The 25,017-nt window shown below is 37.3% G+C and overlaps 2 protein-coding genes across 9 annotated transcripts; both read right to left on the bottom strand.

The window, feature by feature from the left end:
• Positions 1-1,408: 1,408 nt before the first annotated feature.
• On the bottom strand, positions 1,409-4,517 carry LOC131322016 (metallothionein-like protein 2). Its single transcript, XM_058353108.1, has 3 exons — positions 4,125-4,517; positions 2,778-2,849; positions 1,409-1,724 (listed from the first exon to the last, which is right to left on the bottom strand). The coding sequence occupies exons 1-3, from the start codon at positions 4,187-4,189 to the stop codon at positions 1,637-1,639; spliced, it is 225 nt and encodes a 74-aa protein (XP_058209091.1). The 5' UTR covers positions 4,190-4,517; the 3' UTR covers positions 1,409-1,636.
• A 5,481-nt stretch (positions 4,518-9,998) lies between these two features.
• On the bottom strand, positions 9,999-15,777 carry LOC131322012 (uncharacterized). Of its 8 annotated transcripts, XM_058353095.1 has the most exons (6): positions 15,490-15,768; positions 14,289-14,363; positions 13,748-14,001; positions 13,334-13,419; positions 11,627-13,205; positions 9,999-11,017 (listed from the first exon to the last, which is right to left on the bottom strand). In XM_058353095.1, the coding sequence occupies exons 3-6, from the start codon at positions 13,908-13,910 to the stop codon at positions 10,326-10,328; spliced, it is 2,520 nt and encodes an 839-aa protein (XP_058209078.1). In that variant the 5' UTR covers positions 13,911-14,001; positions 14,289-14,363; positions 15,490-15,768; the 3' UTR covers positions 9,999-10,325. The 8 variants fall into 8 exon arrangements, with proteins under 8 accessions (XP_058209078.1, XP_058209080.1, XP_058209081.1 ...); XM_058353097.1 differs by lacking the exon at positions 14,289-14,363 and having other exon boundaries at positions 9,999-11,011; positions 15,490-15,777; XM_058353098.1 differs by lacking the exon at positions 14,289-14,363 and having other exon boundaries at positions 11,627-13,193; positions 15,490-15,775.
• Between the last annotated feature and the right edge of the window lie 9,240 nt (positions 15,778-25,017).

The following is a 25,017-nucleotide window of genomic DNA, read 5'->3' as shown; positions in this document are numbered from 1 at the left end:
ATTCATTATGTACTTAGGATCCTAAAATTTAAATGAAATACTTGCAGATTGAATCCATTATTTATAATTATGCGATTGAGCTAATATAAGCAGGAGGATAATGGCAATCTACCCAAAAAAAAAACTGTTTAGGCATTTGTGTTAGGATAGTTGTGTTTGGGTAGAAAGATGATTCAGGTAGGTTTTGGGGAAAAAATTTCAGTGCTGAGCGGGTACCACGTGGTGCCCGTTCGCACATCTGAGCCGTTCATTGCGTGTTTGAACGGCTCAGATTTGGAGAGAAAAAAGAAAAAGAAAAGAGAAAGTGTTGGGTGAGAGGAGAGAGAGGGTTTCAATCCGAGCCGTCCAAAAGTGTATTGGACGGGTCGGATGCGCCAAACGGGTACCACGTAGTATATACCCGCTCAACACTGAAAAATCACTCAGGTTTTGGGCTTTCTGTGCTTGATTTCATACAGATTACATGAGATCATTAGGGTATAAGAACTTGGATGGTAGCTTCTAGGTTTAGTAACTTAGATTTTTGGAGAAAAATATTTGTGCTCGAGTTGGTGAACCTAATCGTCTTTTTTGATGTAATTGGTCTTTCATTGTATCAATAATATCTCCTACCATTTTGACACAATTTTATATTCTTTGGGGAATATTCTAGGAAATAATACATATGCAAGATTACCAATTGTGATCTTATTGCAATGGCGCGCCTTGGAAGCTGGAACGTATTACTGAGTCAGAAGCAAAATATCGACACAAGGTATGGGTGTTTCTCTATGAAGTGAACGTTTCCGATCATCGGAGCAAGACCAGAGCAAACCGCGCTCGGCCGGGACAGCACGGTGCTGTCCCTTTAACCTTTGAGAACGTAACTGTCATTGAAATGTTGGATCTGATCTCTCACTTATTGTCTGTTTAGCTTCTATTTCGGCTGCCCTCTTCGAAGGAGGGTTGGTCTCAAACGAGTTTGGTAAGCAGAATAATAAGTTACACAGAGCTTTCTAAAGGTCATTTTTAGAAACAAGATTTCGATGAATCTTCCAAGGGCTCGGAAAATTAAATGGATCGAAATCGATACTTTCATGAACGAAATGCGTTTTTTTTTTTTTCTTGAAATGGTTTACTGGCAATGATTTCGAGAACAAACTTATTGATAAAACATGTCATGATCATATTCATATTCATTTATTTTCACAACTCAGCCTTACCAGGCACTTATAAATAGACCTCTCAAACAAGAGAAGCAGAAGGTACACACACGCTTACACTCAATTCTCCCAGTATTCATATTCATTTATTTTCTTTCGACAAAGTTCTGACTTAGGCATCGGACTTTATCTAACTTAGGCATCGAAGGGATGTTGGTCGACACAACGGTGTCAAGTACTCTATTCTCATTTAGAATTCACTCCCATAAATAAGTAGTTTTCATGTAGTCATTCAAACTCGAACATAGTAAGAACCTAAACAACAAGTGACCATGAAACCATGGCCACTTTATTCTCAGTGATTAAAAGCTTCATAGATATACTGCTAAGAAGCGTAAACATACAACTACAACACATATGTAGGACATATATGCGACTAGATCATCGTCGTCGATGATTATCTCTGCTGAAGTCTGGTACTTGGAGAGAGACTCTCATTTGCAGGTGCAAGGATCACAGGTGCAATTGGCTCCGCACTTGCAGCCATCGTTCTCGGCTCCCATCTCAAATTCCTCAAAGTGTCTGCATACATGAACAAATATATGAGGAAAAAAGTGCTACATAAAAAGCTTTTGCTGATCGATATACTTCTAATTTCCATTTTGTAGCTTGATCTCTAGTACTGTATAAGATAAGGTCGTCGTGCCAAAATTGGGTTAACCGTTGGCTTGCCAAATTCAAAATAAGGTCGTTGTGCCAAAATTGGGATAACCTTTGGCTTGCCAAATTCAAGATAAGGTCGTTGGGCCAAAATTGGGATAACTGCTGGCTTGCCGCTTTTCTGTAGGATAAACTGATAAAGTGCAAACCATGTTGTCCAAATTCAGATCAATCCGAAGAAGTTTTCAAATTTTGATGAATAATACCCATAGAAACGTATGTGAGCCCAAAGATTACCAATTCAAGAGAAATTCATCAATTATGAGCTTGCACATATGCTTCAAGAGCTACTCAACTAGCCACGGCCATTGCAACACCCATTAGAGGAGTCGTTTCTGATTCATTAGATCGTGGTTTGGCCAAATTTGTTATTTTTGTTTTACATATTTTGCAGAAATTCCAATATATGAAATACGGAATACTGTAGCGTGTAATAGTTTAGATTCTTTTATGGGCAAACGAAGCTTGTGGAGTGGTGAACGGGCCAATGCACGACACAGTGTTGTGCAGCCTTGATGGGCATGACTTGCTGATGTGATTCGCACCACTCATTTTATTAGAATCACCATCGAAATATCCATCTAAAAATCAAGTTCATCAAAGACTGATAGCTGTATGATCAGATTGACTATGTTCCAATTATTGCCCCGGTGCTTTTTTTCATCAGCCCGTCCAGGCTAAACTAGCAGTTTGCATTGGTTAGCTCTAAAATCAGATGCGTGTCATGCACCTGTGCACGACATGCGTGTTGTGCACAATTTGGGCCGTCCGTTCCACAGTCATCTCACCAATGAACGGCTCTCGGTCATTCGTTGCCAAAATGAGATTCAGATCGTTGGATGGCCGAACGGACGGCCGAGATGGGGCACAAATCCCCCAATTCGCATTTATATACATAGAGAGAAGGATACATACGTCTTGTGGGGTGCAACACCAACAATAAGGGTCTGAGTGGTGGTCTGCTCGGAGTCAGGGTACATCTTGCATCTGCCATCAATCATTTGTTAAATACATCAGCATGCCTTAATTTGATACACTTTTAAAAAAACGATTATGTTTACAGCTTTAATCATATACTACTAATTAAAATTGATTTTGGCGCTCCACATTTGAACGCATGCACTCCAAAATCAGCATCCTAATTATTTCAATATTAACTGGAGTTCAGAAAGAGTTTTTCCCAAGGAAAATTTTGAAGACAACAATGATATAGAATCATATAGTATAGGTTACGATGACCACGAAGACAAATTTTCCATTTTCCAAAAAATCAATTCTCACGTTCTTCGCAAAACGCAAACTTTTACGACATAATTTCAGCTCTAAACATTCGAAAATGCTAATCCCAGAGGCCAGAGGAATTGACTTTTAAAAAACAAATGTATCAAATGATGAATGTTATATAGTATACATTCTTGTAATGCTACAAAAGGTGTTAAATATATACTATCTGTATTGAATAAACCTCAACGACAAGTCTTTAGATTTTCATCACACTATTTAGGTAATTCACCAAACCAAAAAAGAAATGGCGGAGCTATGTGGGGCCCACCCCCTTAGTTTTAAATTTTTTATGTTATATGATACCTAATTTTGAATATTATCAATAATTATTAATGTATAGCTACTTATAATCTCAAAAATCATTTTGGTTTGATTTTATAGAAGATCGGTTATTTTACATTCGCATTTCTTAATTTCTTTCGTAAATTAAAAATAAGCATATGGCTGTTGAAGACTTGAAGTAGCCTAAAAAAAATTGATTGATGTACTTTAACTGCATTAAGCCAGAATTATCTCAATGTAAAAAAACGAAAACTCTATGATATAACTAGTATGTGTTCCAATAAAAATATTTCTATTAAGCCGGACCCAATGATGCTATTAAGCCGGACCCAATGATGCTGCCAAGCACTCCTGCTTGGCAACGGTGCCAAGCGCCTGATTCAATCGTTCATCTCAACAATCAATGGCTTGATTCTTAATCCGAGCAACGGACAATTTAGAATTTTATGCGCTCGGAATAGATCCGGCCGTCCGTGCCGAGATGACCGGCTGGATCGGCCGCTCGAACCTCTACCAAGCATCTCCTCGACCTATTAAGCCGGCCTCGCCATTTTGCATGAAGTTATAAAATTTAGAGGCACGTAAAGTTTTGATTTTTTTGATAATGCAGGGTATCGTTAGCAGACTAATCCCAAAATAATTAACGAGCCCAAAAGAAATTACTCCAAAACAAGAAATAGGAAGTGGATGGCATACCCTCCACAGCCGCTGCCGCACTTGCAGTCAGATCCGCACCCACAGTTTCCTCCGCAGCAAGACATTTTTCTAGAGAGAGAGAAAGCTTATTACTAATTAAAAGTTAAGAAACAGAGAGAGATTAAGAGAATTGATGATGATTGATGGTATGAGAAATTGAGAGAAATGCTTTCAAATTGCCGAAAGAGGTAAAGCCCAGGACTCCAATTTATACTGGGGAGGGAGAGAGTGCGGAGGCTTGAGAACCAAACACGTGTCGTGATATGACGTCATGGTACCAATTCTTGCCCTGCCCCGTCTTCCATGGGCAACCTCATACAGGGTGCCCCTGTTGCGGACTTGTTACAGATTGTGGGTATTACTACTATTACCCATCCATTTGTTACAAGTTGTCTATTTTGTTGGTCTCGTCGAGTTTGTCGTTAATTTTAATAATTTTTAAAAGTTAAACAGATCGAAATCGGTTTACTAACACGGACGAAACCGGTTTTTTTCCTTGAAAAAAAAGTTTACTGGCAATGGATTTCGAGAACAAGCTTAATGATAAACGTGTCCTGATCATGCGACAACAGTAGTTGATCGGTATGATTTTTTTTCGCATGTTATATCTTCCCGATAAAACGAACAAAATGAGCGGCATATAGGGTTCGGCTCACCTCTACTATGCTTGTGTCCAGTACCAGCCAATGTCCGGCTTAGATGTATTCAATACATCCATTTACATATATCCATGTCTATACTTTTGCCACATGGGCCACCTCATTTCCCACCCTAAAAGCCCACTGTTTTGGCACTCGCCAATATACACTTCCATTCCAAAGAAAATTAATTTGAGATCCTATACAGCAGAAATCTAATTAAAAGAGTCCTAAAGACAAAAATTAATTATGACTCTATAGAATAAAATGATCAAAAATTAATTAATTAATAAATCCATTTGTAACTGTGCGAAAATCTTTTTTTTTTTTTATCATTTTATCCTAAAGGCAAAATTTTTTTTTTTTTTAGGCCTTCCATAATCAAGTTTCTATTCTACAAAGTTCCAAATAAAGAACAAATACGTAATTATGAAAGTTTTAGAGACAAAAATTAATTATGACCTTTTAAAATAATATAATCAAAAAAATAAAATCTTCGCACAGATTTAAATGGATTTAAAATTGGAGCAATTAATTTTTTTAGACGGTTTATATGTGCTCCAATTTTCAATCCGTTTGAACTTATGTGAAGATAGATGTTATTTTTCTGATCATTTTGCCTTAAAGAGTTATAATTAATTTTTATCTTTAGGACATCCATAATCAGGTTTCTGCTCTACAGGGTCCCAAATTAATTTTTTTTTGGAATGGAAGTGTGTATTGGCGGGAGCCAAAACAGTGGGCTTTTGCGGTGGGAAATGAAGCGGTCCATATGGCAAAAGTGTAGCCATTGATATGTAAGTGGATGTATTGAATACATCTCAGCCACACACTGACTGTTACTGGACACAAGCATACTGGAGGTTAGCTGAACCCGCGGCTTATATCAAACTAATGAGGCCAAAACGGGACCCTATATGGAGCTCACAGCAGGCTGCAGTGGCTCCCAATTTCCCAAGTGTATTGTCAACTTTGTTTTAGGGGAAAAAAATAGTAAATTGTGCAATGTAAGAGGACGTTACAAATAACCGTTGTATTGAAGATTTTTTTCGTTAAATAGGAGAAACTATTCAACAGTTTGGATTCCAAATCAAGGAATCTGACAATGCTATTCGGTAAGAATAGCTCAAACTTGGGTTGATATGACGCATTTGAAATCCTTCATTAATTCAAAGGATTCTACCTAGTGAAATACTAACAACTAATGAAAGCTCTTATTTTTATCAAACTTGATTCTTTGAAATTCCTGACCATTCGAAACGGACCCTTAATACATACATTTGTAGCAGAGGAAGCATGCAGATGAGAAACAATTACGAGATTTTAATTTGTAGACCGGTGAGTCTAATCCCGCCATCTTCTAATGGTTATCTAGTGGTACAATTTTAGGCCATGTTTGATAGGAGGTTTGGGAGGGAGGATTGGATTAATAATCCTACGGGGCTCCTAATACCTTGTTTGGTTAGGCTTTTGCGGGAGGGACTAGTTGTCCCATGGGATTGTTAATCCTCCAAAATGGGGGTATTAGCAATACCATGGGGGGTGTTACTATGAATCCCATTCCCATGGGATTGAGCAAGACCAGTCTAAAAACCCACTTCAATCCCAATCTCAATCCCAATCCTAGCAAAAAACAAACATGTTATTTACAATCCTACAATCGAATCCTATGCAAAACAAACATGAATAAATGATTCATTCCCTCATTAATAATCTCACCTCATTCTCAATCCCAATTCTAATCCCACCTTATTACGAATTCTCTAAAACGAAATCTGCAATCAAACATGCCCTTAGGGTATATAATTTCAACCTTTCAACTTCTGTTTATGGTGCAAAAGAATTCATTTCTCAAAGCTTTCACTTTTTTGCATTTGGCTAGCGCTTTATGTAGAATCAACTTTCATCATAATTTATTTGATTTGACTCCAATAAATATCGACTTATCCCTTAGGGTAGTGTATAATTTTTAAAAGAATATGGTGATTGTCGCGTCGTTGCTGGTTAAATATTCCAACAACTAAATAAACAACAATATTTGGTAAAGAAGCTTAATTATGTTATCAACCTTACATTTTAAAATCATCATTATTATTAGAAAAGAAAAAGCATATCATACCACCCAACTCAATGAGAAATTCGTGGATATCTAATGGATTCTCCACAGTACTGGACTATCGAAAAAGAATGGTTCCCCTCTTCCCTAGCAAATCTCATTTGATTGCATTCTCAATAACCTATTAAATTTTAGTCTAAAAACACTCTTTCCCCAATTCCCCACAGCACATTGGACTGTTCACAGCTGGGGTTGCTTTTCCTTTTCAACACTATTCCAAATGGATGACCCACTATTGATGAACTACATAGCAGCAGTTGGGCTCCACTCAGCCCCAAAGTCCCCCTTGACTTGTGGTAGGCCCTAAGTGAGCTTTGTCCCTTTGTTGTGGTTAGGGAATCCTCTTTTGATGTGGCCACAAAGCAGGGGTGCAAACAACCCGAGCAGAGTAATGTTTCAGCTCGGCTCTTTTATTAAAGATCTTAAAGTTCAAGCTCGAATTCGGATCAGTTGTAAATGAGACGAGGTCGATTAAATTATCTAAAGAGCCTATACAAACGATCTGAACTTTTGTTAGCGAGTCGAGCTTTTGAGTGTTGAGCTCGGCTACTTTACCAAATGTGCCAAAAACTCGAGCTGAGCCCAATCCAATTACTAAACGAGTCAAGCCTTAATGAGCTAAACTACGAGTTGCTCACAAACATTTTGGTTCATTTGCAGCCCTACTACCGCAAAGTGAATCGTTTTTCCTCCACTTCTAGGCCTTCTTTCATTCATTATCAATGGGAGGTGTTACATGCCATTATGCAACCCTCTACACTTTTTTTGCATGAGTGGTTTTGTCACTTGGTTTAAAGACAAAAAGAGGTCGCTCTTGTGACATAAAATAGAACTTTTAATGAATGATTTGTATTGTTCATTTGGTAGGGTTCAATTTTTCAATCATTCATGCAAAAATTATGCATTTAGAGAGATTTTTTTGTTGGTTTTGGAGCATTGCTATGCATCATTCACACAATATGTCATTTGTCATTTTGTCTTCTAAATCATTACCACAATATACATGAACCCCACAAAATACACCAACCACATAACATTTGGCGCACCACTTGGATTTACTCCAAATTAAAGCATTCAAAAAATCAGTAAATGGCTTGGCTGAATTACATTTGTCTTTTCGACATTACGTTTTGCTCAAAACAGGTACTCCTATGTTCAAATATTCAACTATCAATTCGGATTTGTTAATACATAATTTATGAATTGATTCATACTCCAAAAAGAAACAATTTGGATCATCAAAAAGGCCGGGGTGAATTTTACGTGTCCCATAAGATGATCTTAATTTCTAGAGAGAGAGAGAGAGAGAGAGGTGTAGTACTCTTGTACGACCAATACTACCAGTACTACCACGTGCAGTACTACAAGAAACACAAAATCTAGTACTTGCTTCCTTCACCCACAAATGCTGAAGTACAAACAAATACTCCAAAATAAATGGAGTCTAGAAATCAATCAAACTACCCCATTAGAATAGAATCACTGAATGATGTGTTATTTTTGCTTATTAGTATTATCTCCAATGTGTAGTGTACTTTCACATGGAGTATGTTTTTTTTTTTTAACTGACGGCTCATGACATAAACAAGTTAAGATCATTTTCAAAGGCAATATTTCTCCAAGCTCGTCTTGAACTCAATTCCATTATCTCTTTAAGTTGACCGGGAAAAAAATAATAATAATCCAGCCACGAGAACTGATTCGTGATTGACATGATTTTATTTTTTAGACTAGCCAATTTTAGGTACCCATCGATGGCAGCATCTGTTAGAATAAAGCATTTAATCCCTGTATAACGTGTTTGGATCTTGGATTTTGTGGTGGGAAAAGAAATAAATTGGCAAAGCTAAATCGCCTTGCTCCCTTTTTTTCCTCTAAAAAAAACTCCTCTCCATATCCAAGAGCCAAACACAACTTTAGCAAGTACTAGAACACATGAACCATTTCACCTAAAATGAACTGTAGTTGTACTGAGTCCACCAGCTTTAACTTGCTGCTTTACTCAAAGCACATATCGCATTGTTGCATATTAGGCTCGTTTGTTTCGATGTTTTACAATGTAAAATATTTTCCATATTTTCCATGTAAAATGTTTTTTTAAAAAATAAACTTCAAACTTTTATTTTTTGGTATTTGGTTGACACTTGAAAATATTTTCAGAAATCAACAAAATAGTGTAGAGAGAGATGGTGAGCTTAAACGGTGGAGAGATATGAGATTATTGGAATTGAACGTGAGTCAAGATTGACGATCGAGAAAACTGAGCAATGAGAATTGCAGTAGAAGGCAATGGATTCATTTCGGAAAATAACTTACGGAAGATTTAAGGGTAAGTCATTTTCATCCAATTGATGGAAAATGTTTTACATATAAAATATTTTTCTCATTTTTTACACAACCAAACACCGAAAAATAGGTAAAACATTTTACCGGAAAATATTTTACGTCCAAACAAACAGAGCCTTAGTGTCATTTACACAATGAAATCTGCAGATGATAAAATCCTGCAGGTTAAGGGTCCAACATTGTTGCATAGTGTCATTTACAGATTCAAAAGTCTGCAAGCATTCCGTTAAAATGAATAGTTTCTTCACTTACCCTCGACAAATCGTTATTCGAACATAACCTAAAGGGAACAAACAGCATGCCAGCAAATGGATATGAACCGTTCTTCGGGTTTTTCCTCATAAATATCATTCTTCAGAAATCACTTTAACCATTTCTCATTTATCTTCTTTCAAGTCCAAAAGCTTTTTTGACCCAAAAAAAATCCAACAGCTTTTGCTTAGCCAATCTGATCTTTTCAGTATTACTATTTTCAATTCCAAATGCTTGAATTCTATTGAGAGTCCACGTGCGCATAGAGCCATATTATTCCTTTTCATTCGACTGGGGAAGAAAAAAAAAAGTAGGGCGGACTGACTCAAAGACAGAAGGTTTCAGAATTCCTGGAGAAATTCGCTTATCGAATCTGATCTTTTCAGTATTTTTATTGTGTCCTGCTTATCCAATCTAATCGAAGGCTCTCAAAAGGTTAGAACTCACAAGATTTACAAGCGACGTCCTTGAGAAACATAAAGATTAATTCATCATGTACATACAAACCAACTAGAACACAGGTTTTATTGATACAGATCAAAGAAAACTTTCTTCTTATTACCACACAGTATGTACAGATGATACATAAAAGTCATGTGCTGGTACAGCTACAAAGTGCTGTAGACTCTCAACTAAACTATGGTTCAGCACTCTAACTGAGCAATTCTGCACAAAATTTTCAACTTTCCATTTGCACATCAAACCTACTTCTTACATCAATGTACAATATGTACGATTTCATGCGGTAAATACATATAGATAATCAACCAAAAAGCAAATATCATCATGTATAAGCTAGCCCATGAAGAGGGAAACACGGGAAGTGCACCTGATTTAGCTGCAAGAAGCTCAAGTCCACACAAGTTCCTCTAAAAGATCATCGAATATCAAATCTTCGATCTCTAGACCCACACATTCGGCTTCAAATTGGAGGTTCATCCATCCATCACCCTTTGCTAAATCCCTCGTCACAGAATCGTCTAACAATAGGTCAACCTCCGGTTTCCAACTCAAGTACCAGCTTATATTAGCCCAAACCTCTTCAAGTACATGGTATCCCACTGGGATTGGACGCATGTGAGAATTTGAAGACAATGGCTTTGGCCAGTATGTGAATGACCTCTCGTAAATCTCCAATAACACTTCATTGATCAGATCAAATAAGAGGAGATGATCGCAGTTTTCACCTTCTTCGTTTTCAGGATAGTGGGGTTCCAGAACCATACAGCTTTCTACTTCTTCAAATAGGGTGGGGTCCACCGGCTGGCCAGGGGAATGCCATGTCCCTAGTAGCTCATCCCGGCTGAAGCCAGATAGCTCCAGAACGTGTTTTACGTAGTTGAATTCAGCTGCATCTTTTGGGTTAACTAGAACGCGCAAGCATTCACTGGTTAATTGCTCAATAGAGGTTTCTATATTCTCAGGGACTATTATGCTTTCAGACAGATTAGGGGAATCCATCCTCGCTTCATTGGTCAAGGAATTCATAGTCTCAGATTCATCAGAAAAGAGGCTCCTTGGTTCCAGTCTGGAGTCTGTTTCTGCACAAAATTTTATGAAAGCTCCGTTTTAAGCCATATAACGCAGAGTGAGGACAATTGGGATACTTCGCAATATGACCAACATACCAAGAACTATATGCTGATCAAAAAAAAAAAAAAAAAAAACAACCATGCCAAGAGCTATATCTTGTTAACTAGAGTGGTAGAAATTGATGGACTGAATGCTAGTTATCATAACTCTTTCAACACAAGAATACCTCCAACCAACTCATTAACAACAACAACAACAAAAAGAACCTCATAAACGAACAAAGGACGATTTTAAAGATTTTGTTCCAAATTGATGGGTTGAATGCTAGTAATTGGACACACCATATTTATAACTCATCAACAACAACAAAATAGATCGCTACGTAGATTAAACAAGGGACGATTTCTAAAAATTTGCTCCTCTTGTGCCAGATGAAGGGATATCAATCAAACAATACGAAAGATATGACTTCAAATCTTTACCATTTTATGGTAAACTGATACTAACTTTTGGGAGACAGAGAGAGATGTGCCCAGTGAGGTAAGAAAACGATGAAGATTCAGCAGAAGGCAAAAAAGAAGAAGAGAAGATGATGAAACTAGAAGTGGATATGTTACCTTCAGACCAGGAGAACTTTGTTGGGCTGGTTATATCCTCTTGAGAAGATTCAAGCACAGAAATCGGACTTGGTTCCGCCCCCTTACCATCGGGACTTAACATATCCTCGATTTCATTCTCGTTTTGGTCATCGCGTTCTGTTGTATTCAACTTTCCCAAGTCATCAAAAGCGAAACCCCCTTTAACTTCTGTTTCCTCATACGATAATGATCTTGATCCCACCTCATCTTCGGTAACAATATCTGATGCACCAATTTCGACCGATTTTTCCTGACTACCCTTTTCAACATAAGCATCTAACCGATTCTCATTTTCTAAGCCTAGAGAAAGGCATGATGTCTTGTTTTCATCAAATCGATTAGTATCTACACCTGCAAAGCTGTTGAAATCATTCCTAGTTGGCATTCCAATAGAATTAGCATCCGGAGAGTCCTCACTTTGGAAATAACAGTTTGATCTGATATCAGGCATTGAAAGAATCCTTCCCAATGGTTTTGGACAAATATTACGAGGGGAAGGTGTCTCTTCTGCTGTCAACTTTAGTCTCTCAGATATATGCTGTTTGGCTTGTGTGTTGAAACTGGACTCGTATAACCGGCGATATCTATCCATTGACTCATCGAATGACGATAATCTTTTCATCTGTCGTGATCCAACTTTTTCACCAATTTGATGGCTAGATTTACTACCTAGATCAGCAGTACCCACATCCTTGGAGAATTTCCGGCCATAAGGGATTTTGTGAAGGACTGCATCCATGGTAATCCGGTGCCCCTCTTTCCTGCTCTCTCTCATTGCTCGTTTTATTCTTTGTTTGAGATTCTTGAAACCCTTAATACCACCTTTATTCTCCGGCTGATTTTCCGTTGCTGTGGGTGAGCCCATCGAAGAATTTCCTTTCAATTCGCTTATAAATTCAGAAAAATGAAATTCAGCTGACTTTCGAAATTGAATGCCAACTTGTGTATTCTCTTCCTCTTTGGCAAAAGGAAATGAAATTGACTTGGTGAATCCCATCTTTGAGTTGAATGCCCTTCGACTGTAATAGTAGTGATCCAGGGGACGGTTTGGTTCTTGTAGCACTTTCATGAATAACTCCTTGTTCATGTTGAAAGCATCAAGAACATCAAGAAACTGTTTCGACTCGTGGAGTGAAACACCTTCATCCTCCTTTGCATTTCCCAGTGTCTGTGCTAATAGTAAATCTTCCCTTGTTATGTTTAACTCGCAAAACTCACACTTTGTGTTGCTAGTTACTGGTTCCTCACAGCCCTTTGATTGCAGTCGGTCCAAAGAGCTTGAAGCAGAAGGCTTTTCTTCGTTTTCTTGGTGAATAACTAGTCTTTGACTATCATCATTCAAAGCAACTTCAGTAAGGGGATTATAATCTGAAGGCTCTAGATGATGGATGGAATCGGTTCGTGTGAGTTGAATTCGTGCGGGGTACGAAGAACTTCTGCGATGCCGGCCCCTTCTCTTGGACACTTCCTCAACAATCAAAGCTTTTATTCGAGATTTCATGGAGCTTTTTGCAACTGAAACAGGCTCTGCCACCTTTTCTCCAACCTGATGAATTTTCTACAAGTATTGGTATCATTTTATAATGGCAACAATTTGACAAGTTTTGCAGGGAAAACCAACGGTGAAGTTTTTAATTGTACTAAAAATGAAAAGCATGCTACAACAATCATCTTGCACAAACTTACGAAGGGGGCATTCATTTCAGCAGCAATGGATTCTTGCATTTCACTGGCATTGGTGTCGTTAATTTTGTTTCCTGGATTTCCAACCCCTATAACAAAGATGACTATCAATGAAGAACACAAAAAATTCCCTCGAAGGAAAATAAGAATAATGAAAAACGCATTTATCATAGGAACATTATATGAAGTCGGGTACAGGTGTTAGGTGGCATGAGATCCTCTAGCCCTGAAATCCTGTCCCAATTCCAATGAACTCCCAGCCGTACAATTGTTCATGCATTCGAGATTTCTTCAGTATTGTGCAGCTGGAAAGTGCATTAGGACATAGTGCCATAATTTTTTTGGAGAGTAGATTGTGCCAGATATATTTGATTACCATGGATAGAATAGGGGAACTAAACACAAAATACTGCTTACCCATACCATGCTTTCCTCCTCCATGCCTTTTGAGCGGTAGCATTTTCCTCCTCGCATGATGCCAACGATGGTGGTGAAGAACATGAAGAATGCCCCACATGCATCCAGGATTACTGCTCTTTATTGTAATTCCAGACTCTTGGTGCTGCAGCTCCTTCCCCATTTGTCGCAATGAAAACCTGCCAACCTTAGGAATCCCCACTTCAGTAATCAGAAGCAGTTGCGTCTAGCTTCAAGCTTCCAATTGTCCTGACCTGATTTGAAACATGAAGCCAAAAACTAAGCACCACACCAAATGGACAATTGATCCATATTGAGTTAGTAATGATCAGGATTCAGCACCCATAGATAGTTGTATATGGTTAAGTACCATGCGAAAAACCAAATCAGAACAACACATCGTATATGAGATATCAATTGCTAGATGCTTGGGGAGAGCAAGACATTATGAAGAGACAAATGACCTATGAAGATATATGGCAATGTCCTGTGTTTTCTAGATGGCTACATCATAAACTTGAATTTGACAATTCACATTTACCAAGTGTCCAAAAAGGCCCTTAGCATGTGAGTGTTTCTCCAGATCTAATGCCTCAATTGTATAATCTACAATTCGCTGAAAACAAAGTATCGACATGCGTTGATCGATTATCAACAAAGTAAATGGGATGTAATGTTAAGGTTGCAAATTCAAGAATTGGCTAATGCTTGCAACGCAATTGAGTCCAAAAATCTTTCTTGCACTCACATTGTGTTCTGGATAATTTACTTTTCAAATAACTTATGGAAGGAAAGGAACAAACAAGATGTTTGATGATGTAAAAAGGCCAAATTTATTTCTTTAGGCCCCTGTCATTTTGTAGAGGGATTTACGGACCGTAAATCTCTCTGCAAAATACATGATCCGCACACAACCTAATGGACACATAACGAGGGGAATTCGATGGCTATCAACTTGAAGGAAGAAAGCATTATTCCTACCAAAAGCAAACAAGTGATCAGGTCTTTGATTGACCAAAGTAAATTACATTGGGGCTGCAATAAAATTTGGAAAATTTCAAAGAAATTAAAAGACACAACCAAAAAGGTGATATTTTTCATATTTGGAAACCTTACAGATCAAACCCCTTCCCTCAACTTGGTCACGGAAGTGCTAAACTTTTGATTGATTAAAAAACCCAGAAACAACAAAACTTTACTCTGTTTGTAAAAGTTTTTATTTCCAGTTTTTTGTTTTTGTTTTCGATATTTTTTGAAACATGCACCATAAACATATTTGTGTTATTGTTTTTTTTTTTTACAAAATGCATAATCAATTCCACTAATTTATGGAAATCTAGAAACACAAAAAATGCGTTTTCATTTGTTTTGAAAATCCTCTCGGCAGTCCAAAAAATAAATAAATACAAACTATTATGGTCATGACCAAACGTGTTTTTTATTTTTATTTTTATTTTTTAATAAATAAACAAAAACACTAAAACTGACAACTTTACCGAACAGAGTCAGCAACATGTAAACAAATTAAAAATTGTTTTCCTTCATTTTCTTACAAACCAAAAAGGTACTTCACATAATCATATTTTCCAAATTGATACTAGCATGCAGCCAAAAGGAATTGAGTTTTGCAAAATGAGGATTACAGAAGCTAATCATTCCTGCAAAACATGCAAACTTTAAGGTCTCCATTGGGTTTGGGTTAATTAGATGTGAATTTCAAGTAAATTTGAGGGAGATTTTACCTTTGATAGCTTTGGGGGCAGAACAAGTTGCTGAAAGAAAGTTCTTGCGCTGCTTGTGTACCATGGGGAGAGAGAGATGATTCCATGGAGAGAGAGAGAGAGATGAAAAGGGCGTTATGTTCGTTTCTCCAGTAGACCGGAATTGATGAAAGAACCAGACATAAAGCCGTAGTTTTCGGACCTGTACCATTTTGCTTTGTGATTGGTGGGCTCTCTTTTGGCTGGAAGATTAATGAGTGTCTGGTCCATTTTTTCCACTGATTGGTGCGAGTAATCACAGGCTCGTGGAACACCGAACAATTCGGTCTCTGGTTTGCAAAAGGTCCACCACCACAAACACGTTCGTACAACAATGTTGTTCACCAAAGCTTGGTTTCCCTATGGTGCCATTCCACATGTTAAGGGTTCAAGTCATGGTACCTGCATTTACATTAAAAAAAATAATATTGTTCATGCAAATGTTTATGCACACAGTCACAACACAAATGGACCCACACTCAAAGTTCTCAGACACCGTACCGACTAAGTTATCAATTTTTCTATTGGTATGGTACAAATAGGTACCGGTGAAATACCGGTACCGTTTCAAATCTATCAATATTAGTTTTATTTTGTCATATCAAAGAATTTAGTATAATTTACTATATATTTGGGCTATGTTTGAATGATTGGAATCTTGAACACAAATGAGAATATGATTATTGAGAATCTAATTTTCAGAAATTTTCTTGGGTAGGAATAGGAAATTGATTACTATAAATCAAATTTTTATGAATTTTAAATTTGGAGTAATTTCATTTTGGTACTTGAATTAATTTAGTAATCTTGAGCAGGAAACAATTATTTTTGAAACTTATCAAGTCAAAATTTATTTTCTTTTTTTAAACAAATGAGCCAGGAATCTCAAATTACTATGGGGTATGAGAGGGATTAATTCACACTTGATAACACAATTCAACACTTAAAAAATTTGAATAGGTTATATAAAAATAAAATAAGTTCGTTTGATAACTGAAATAATGATTATTTAACATTTTAAGAGCACAGAGAGAGCAAAGAACAACAATCTGAAAAAATGATTCTTGATTAAATGTGTCATTAGGAATTATACTCATATTATTGCCTCTTCCAACCATAGGAATCATGAAAATATTGAATCACATTTTCGTTCATGTCTCTTTCGAAAGTCGGAATCATGGAAATAAGGCATCATATTCTCATTCCTTCTCAAGATTTCCACCATCCAAATCGAGCCTTATCGCTATTAGTTGTATTGATCGGTACTGTTCGGTATTTGACCAGTACTTGAAGAGAAAAATAAATTTAAAAGTAGCTAGTCTGGTATTGACAGGTAATGAAAAAGAAAAACACAATTTAAAAGTACATAGTTCGGTATTGACGGTAATAGCTAGTACCGACCGATATTTGAGTTGAAAGAAATTAAAGGTATAGGGTATCAGATTGGGTCAATACCTATAGGTACTGATTGATACAAGATTCAAAAGCTTGGATTAGAGTAAAAATGGTAGACAATCCAAGAAAAAGAGGCCGGGGGACTTTCTAGTGTTTGATTACAATAAAAATAGCATAAATTGCAATAAAGTGAATTTTCTTATACAACCCTTTTAGGTATATAATAGTTACATAGTTTTCACTTTCTAGCTAAATATATTTAAAAGTACTAACGTATTCAAAATCGTCCCCTATTTTTTTTGACAAACCAGATCATCCCAGATATTATATAAAAAAAACACAGTACAATAAAAGCGGACACTACATGTCCGAAAATACAGAAAACAAAAATAAAATATAACAAACAAACAAAAGAAAACAAAAAGAAAAACCGCCTGGAGCCGAGACGCCGGAGTCGGACAAATAGTCCCCTCTTATAAAACTTCTCATTATGCCTGATGAATTTTGCTTACCTATAGAAGCTAATCCTAAAATGCATTCTATCAAAATACATACTGAAAAATAAACTTAAGAATGCAAATCCAAAAAATATCTATGGAAGAGCTTTTTATATTCTGTTTATACTAGTACTTGTAGTCAATTTTTTATTTTTGCAAAATATATTGTTCTTGTAATATCCACGCATTTTTAAAGAATTTCATTATAAATTCAAAAATTGCTAGCACAACGGTTTAGAATTTGGAGTCTAAAAAATAATTGACTCCCAGACACCCGACTGTATTCGACGGATCGTCCCGAAGAATTTTGATTGCATGGGGAGAAAAAAAAAATTTCATTGGGCCCATGGATTACATTTGCCAGGATGATGGGCCATAAGTGCATGCCAGGCTAGCGCACCCACAAGCAATTCCCTTACCCGTGATGACCAATGGGAAAATCCATCTATGGAACAAAAAAAATTAGGGGTCCTCCATCCTAATTTAGGGGCTTTCATGATCTTCCTTGCTGGTTTTGATTTTGGTTATATCTATTGGGCCCACCACAATTCTGCCATTAATTCAATAGGGAAAATGACGGCCCAGGACGTGTTTTGATAATTAATACCCGCCAAGGACATGCTGAGAACATTTGAGTACATTTGTTAATGCTGAAAATGTCCTTGGAGGGTATTAATTATCAAACACGTCCTTGGCCGTCATTTTCCCAATTCAATAAATATGAAAGAGGGAGTTTTGATGTTTTTCTCTTCAATATTGTATACATCAGCGAGGTGTAAGTAAGCTAATCCACAGTAGGTTATTCATAACCCTGAATCTCAAACGCTCATTACGGGGCTCGAATTCTGACCTTCCGCATGGGGAGTAGAGGAGTTACCGACTGAAACAGGAGCCCATTAGCAGAGAGTTGATGATTTCACCTATACAGAGAATCAGAGATAGTAGAATTTTTTTTTCCAAGTAGTAGAAAAAATTGAACCACCAAAAATATTTGCTATTTATGAGTAAAAAGTGATATTGACAACTATGATAAAGACCACATTGAGGGTACATGAGTTTCCTTGCTAGCTACTTTTTTTTTTTTTTTTGGAACACGTTAGAAATACATTGATGAATAATCATGGTACAATGTGCTATCGCCGTTACAATAATTAAGACACGCCAGCGATAAGCAAAGGCCAAACAAGAGCCTAAGGAATATAACACAAAGTACTACCCTGCAGAACACAAAATATACTAAAACTATGCTATCCCCAAAGATAAAGGCTAACGAAAAGCCTAGGAACACCGATGGCGTGCGAAGGCCAACAAGAGGCCTAAAGAACAGAGCACAATGTGGGTAGTGTGGAAATTGGGTGTGCAGAAACCAGAACATAACACAAGCAAATATAACTAAAAACCAACAAGAGACCCAAAAACTCGCTAGCTACTTGAGTTTTTGGGTATAATTCCCAAAAACTTGTGTTGCAATGGGGGCAAATATTCTGCACAACGACATTTTTATGACAAATTTTTTTAGATCAACGATTGACAAGATCAGAATGCTGCAAATGAGTCCCAAAGACTATAACCAAAATCTTTGATGCAATGAGGAAAGTGATTAAGTGATTTGGATGGATGATCAATTGTAGATCGCTCAATGCAGTACTTTTTTTTATTAGCAAAAAAGTGTCTTCATATCATTAATCAAAATGATACAAAACAGAAATCGTGTAGTGATACACCAGGGAGCATTATGCACGACGGTATCACCTTATCTATCACTATACCTCATCTTACATATTTTTTTTTGAAAACAGAAAAGAAAAGACCCAAGAGTTGGTAAGGTGCCAACAAACACCAAAAAAGAGCCCAGTCCGAACAAGTGGACTAGGCCCAAACACCCAAACATGATAGCAAAAGAAAAGGAAAAAAAAAAAAACAGCAACCCAAACGAAACACCTAACCAACAAAAAGGAAAAAAGAAACCCTAATCCTAGCCAAACTACAGCCACCATGCCACCACCACCGGCGTAATGTGGTTAAAGCAATGTGGTTAAAGCAGGAGGTAAATATATACCAAGGGGAGAGAGAGATCAGAACTGGCTTTAGAAGCGGTAGCGAAAGAAGGATCTATATTTTCTGGACATTCTACACGAAGCATGATTTCCTCGACTCAAAATTCAATGAAGAAAACAAATTCACATAGCCGATCCCGATTAATTGAGACTTGTAGCCGGATTTGATTTAGCACAAGCATGTGCTAATAATTGGAAGGGTGAGGCGAGGCATGGCATCACTATTCCTCAATCCTATTCGATCGAGAGTGTAGAAGGTTTGACTCTCCCCACTTGTTGCCTCAATCGATTAGAGTACTGTGTCCTAGGTAGGTATATTCGAATGGGTCAGCTAGTTGACTTTTAATTCCATAAAACAAAAACTACCCCAATAACACATTTGAAACAAAACCCATTGGTGTGCGCGCGGCGTCAACTTTGATCATGATCATAAAACAACTGAAAACTATTCAGTTTGCTCTTATGTACTGCTACTCCTTTATGATGATCCGTTTGTTTGATGGGATTAGGAAGAGCAGCAGCTTAACTGTTCACAGTCGTCCTTCCTCGGATCCGAAATCTTCTATTCCCTATGAACAAAACGGTGTCTTTTAAGGAGCTCAAGTCTTCGGACCATGTTTGTTTTGGATTTTGAGGAATTAAGTTTTTTGGGGGAATCACTGATGCAAATTATGTTGTTGTAGAATCCTTTAGTTTTTCCCTCGCCCTATTTCGATCCTGGACTCGTGCGAGAAATCCATGGATGTGCCCTCTCGCGGGCCTTTCGCCACGATGATTCTCAACGGGGTGCGGCTGCCAACATAGTTTGGATGCGTTTTCCCCGTTGTGATGCCGTCATGCTCTTGATCAATTTTAATCTTTAATAATAATAAAGCCCCTTTTCTTGATCAAAATATAGTTAAATGAAATCTACACCTTATGTCGGATGAGGCCTTCCAGTACAAATCCTATGAATGGGGGTAAACTACACACAAGTATACGAATGTTTTGCTTTTGAGTGCCAATTCCGATATCTTCTTCCACATGGGGCCGGTTTGGTTCAGTCCGAATTGATTTATTGGTCTGACCGGAAGACTAATCTTTTTTATATTTTTAGTGAAAATAGAACTAATATCATCAGATAAACTAACTTATAATGCATGCATGCATGTGCTGAATTGGTAGAGAAAAATGAAACGTCAATGAACAATTAATGACATCTTTTCCAGCTTGATTTAGGAGTATCAATTACAACCGCGTCTCAACTGAACTTCTTGTCATTGTGATGGTTACTCCCTAAAATTGATGTCATCCACCAAACCACATCCTAAAATTTAAAGCATTTTACTACCATAGTCAGTGTTCTAAGAATCGGAATTAATCGCTAGCGGGCCGATTAATCCCCGATTACTAAGCCTCGAAGCTCGAAAGTGGCTGACCGTCCGACTAGTGCCTAGCGCCTTCTAGAACATTGACCATAGTACCATTAGAAACAAAATCATAGGTGACATCGGATGCCGTTGATTCCCGCGCAAGTCCCCTCGTTTTTTTTAATAGAATTTTTGGACGGCTTGAATCGGCCGTCCGGTGGCCGGAGATAGCCCGGTGCGGCTATCGGTATAGTTTTGGTATGAAAACCGTCGGTCCCTATAGCTTTATTGATGATTGTTGGGCGACGGGGGTGCGACTGCCGACATAGTTTTAACGTGTTTTTCCGGTGTAAATGGAACTCATATATATCAGATAGTAGTATAATGCACGTGCAGAATTCGAGAAAATGAAACGTCAACGAGCAGTGACATCTTTTCCAGCTTGATCTAACCTAATCAATTACAACAACAACATCTCAACTGAACTTCTTGTCATTGTGATGGATAATCCCCAAAAATGATGTCATCCACCAAAACCACATCCTAAATTTAAGCATTTACTAGTACCATAGTCAATGTTCTGAAAATCGGAGTTAATTTAAGATTAATCGCTGATAAGGGGCTATCCGATTCGATCCGACTAATTGGTATGCATTGATTAATCGTCGATTACTAATTGTTATGAGCCAATTAATTAATTGTCGATTATTAGGCCTCGAAGCTCAAAAGTGGCCGACCAACCGACTAGCGCCTGCCGACTTTTAAAACATTGACCATAATACCATTAGAAACAAATTAAATTAAAATTAATGTGACATAGGTAGAAACGCATGCATAGAAATTGAGTCGTAACAATGAAAAGATCTATTATCTTGTTTACTACTCCCTCCGTCCCTTTTTAAGTGTCCTGCTTCGTAACTCCAACTTATTAAAAAAACATCATCATTATACCTTTCACATCAACTTTTTCCTCCACTTTCTCTATTTACCCATCATCATTACACTTTTATTCACTTACTTTTCAAAATAGAATTTACTTTTAGGGACAAAATAGACAATTCACCAACTTTTACCCACTAACTTTACAAAATGGACACTTATTAAAGGACAACCCAAAATGAAATACTGGACACAAAATAAGGGACGGAGGGAGTACTACTTTTTTGAGTATGATGTATAGCTTTTGATTCGGTTTGTTTTTAACTAGGGAGTATTTGACTTTGGGTTTATTTTACCTTTGTTTTCTTCGACGACGGGGTTAAATTTACTTCCCTTTTTTCTCCCATCGGAAGGGTTTGGGTTACGGGGTTTCCACGTTTCGCGCGTTGTTTTCGGGTTCTTTTTTTATTCGAGACAGATTGTCTACGTAATAAGTTTGAATTCACTTTGATGACAGGACTTGCTTGTGGCGTCAAGCTCGTCGAGTAGAACAATCACGTGAAAAAAATCATATTATTCGGATACTATCGATACCTGATTGTAGTATAGTTATCTTGTACAAGAATGAGTTGACACGAATCCAACTATGATACCCCAATCTGATTTTGGGGCATCCATGCCCCATTTTCCCTCAACTGTTGGAGTATAAATTGTGGTCATATATTGTGGTAAACACGATAGTAATATATTGTGGTAAACACGATAGTAATATATTGTGGTATGTATGAGTATAGATTGTGGCCATATATTATAATAAGTGTGGTCATCCATTGTAGTAAATGTGATCATACGTTGTAGTAATATAGTCATACATAGTGCTAAGCGTGGCCTGTGGAAAAATCATAAAATCACATTGTTTTTTTTTTTTTACTGGTTTTGATCTAATGGCTAAGATTTATTCATTTTTCAATTTAAAATTTGTACTTTTTTTTTTTTGAAAGGCAAAGAAATTTTATAATCTTTGAAATTGTTACAGAGATTAAAAGAAAAGGGATGATGACATCATATCCCCAAACCTCTAAGAAAAATTTCTAAATCTAGAAATAATCATGTGCCTTCCCAATACCCAAATTCAAAATTGGCAAGATATCAATCAAGGAAGCACTTATTGAGACAAGCCCACACCTATTGAGCCAAGCCTAGAAAAACCCCAAGGGCCTAAGCCCAAATAAGACAATATAGCTCATAAGGGCCAGGCCTAGCCCAAACGGATCAAGACCAGCCCAAACGGACCAGGACACGCCCACACCCCTAACCCCAGCCCTAGATAGATTGCACTCGCCGTCGCAAACCCCACCGCCAACCACCTCGATCCCCCACAAAGTAGCCCACCACCACCATACACCACCCGCAAGGCCAAGAACCCAAACCACCAGACATCAAGACGGACGATGACCCACGCCGTTCGATCCCATCGAGCTCTTGAACCCCAAGTCACCGAGAAACCATCGATTTAATCCTCCTAAACGACTGGAAATTTGAGAACCAAGAATCCAAGACCACCGTCAATGACCGTAGTCTCGACATCACCCAGTTCAGTTATTGATTGGTATCTGATCAATTTGTTTTTCTATGTGGTTGTTCAACTCAACGAGCTTTACGAGCATCGAGCAGCTCACAAGTTAGGCTTGGCTTATTAACGCTCGTTTAAATGAGCCGAGTTCGAGTTTTTGACTCGTTTATTAAACAAACCCAAAACTCGAGTTCGGCTCGTTAATGGAGGCTTGATGAGATTAAAAATGCTCGTTTAGTAAATGACTTAGCTCGGCTCTATGAGGGCTCAGCTCGTTTAAGGGAGGTTCGGTGCGATTAAAAAGATTCGTTTAGTAGATGCCTAAGCTCAGCTCGTTAAAGGTTAAGCTCAGCTTGAATTCAAATTTTTGGCTTGTTTAATAAACGAGCCGAAGTCGAGCTCGACAAAACTCGACTCAATTTGGATCGTTTACAGCCCCCTAGACCACCATTCACATTTTATGGTGTAAACAGAGAGTGGGAAGGCGAATTAACGAGGGTTTGGAAATGGTGGTGCAATTTCGGTTCGTTCAAAGTACTTGATGTGGTTTGACCACATGGAATTGACAAACACAGCTGTGCGAAAATGCATGCAAAGTCAATTACTTAACGGAGGAGAAAATTGACAAAACAAGTCAAATAAAGTATACGAGCTAGCTAGTAATAAAAGGTATTCAAAGCTCCTGTCATTTTCAACTCGTTTCAAGTGCCTTCCTCCTCAACTGCAATTACTCAAAAGTCGGTTCAATAAGGATATTATATCCGGACGGTTCCGAAAACAACTAATTAAACACTTAAAAAAATATCTTCTAGTTTTCGATCAAATTTTAATGATCCGAGCTGGTCAATATGATCAGAACGTGATTTCAAAGATATTCGCTAGAAATCAGCAAAAAAAAATGACCTGAAAGAGTTTGATTTGAGCAGTTTTTAGCTCTGATTTGATGAACAGTTCAATTAAAAACTATACAAAACAACCAGTCATATTTGTTGCTAATTTCTCGCAGGCACCCTTAAATCACATTCTGCACATATGGAACGGTTCTGATCATAAAAATTTGATCGGAATTATAAGATTGAAATTTTGAGTATTTTTTTAGGTTTTTTTTTAGGCGTCTCTTGACCCGCCCCCTATATCGGGGCAATATATATATATATATATATATATATATATATATATATATATATATGTATTCTAAAAATGTTCTGGCCGTTTGTGATCGATTGCGTTTTTTTTTTTTAACCATGGATGATTTAAAGCTACTCTCGATTGAAACGGAGAAGTTTAATTAGCGAGATAATCAAAACTAGTGTACGAAAGGACCAAGGGTGGATGTACTCATGTACGTACGTCGGGCCGGGGTACTTGAATTACTACAATTTACTAAAATTTGATTAGTAAAAAGCAAGGATTTAAGATTCTAAAAAAAATGCGATTGGAAAAGAACATGATGTTACGTAAATCGATAGAATATATAAATTTTGAGAGTTGTAAGTTATTCTTTTAGTATTCTCTTCCATTAAAAGCTTGGGACGCATGCATTTTTTTAGATTTTGGAGACTAGTAGGAGTACATGTATATATATTTTGAACTCCACTTTTGCTGAAAATAGGCGGTTATTACGAAGAAGAAAAAATAAACGAAAAAAATACTCACACGAAGGTGAAGAGATTTAAAATCCTGACCTAATAATGAGATGCAAGAATTCTATTGGTTGAATTTATTTGTGTATGTGCTCCAAAAAATAAACGATTTTTTGT

Source organism: Rhododendron vialii, chromosome 4a, assembly GCF_030253575.1.
Source record: "Rhododendron vialii isolate Sample 1 chromosome 4a, ASM3025357v1".
Classification (NCBI taxonomy): Eukaryota; Viridiplantae; Streptophyta; class Magnoliopsida; order Ericales; family Ericaceae; genus Rhododendron; species Rhododendron vialii.
Note: the sequence above shows the minus strand (reverse complement) of the source record. Positions and strands in the feature narration are given on the sequence as shown.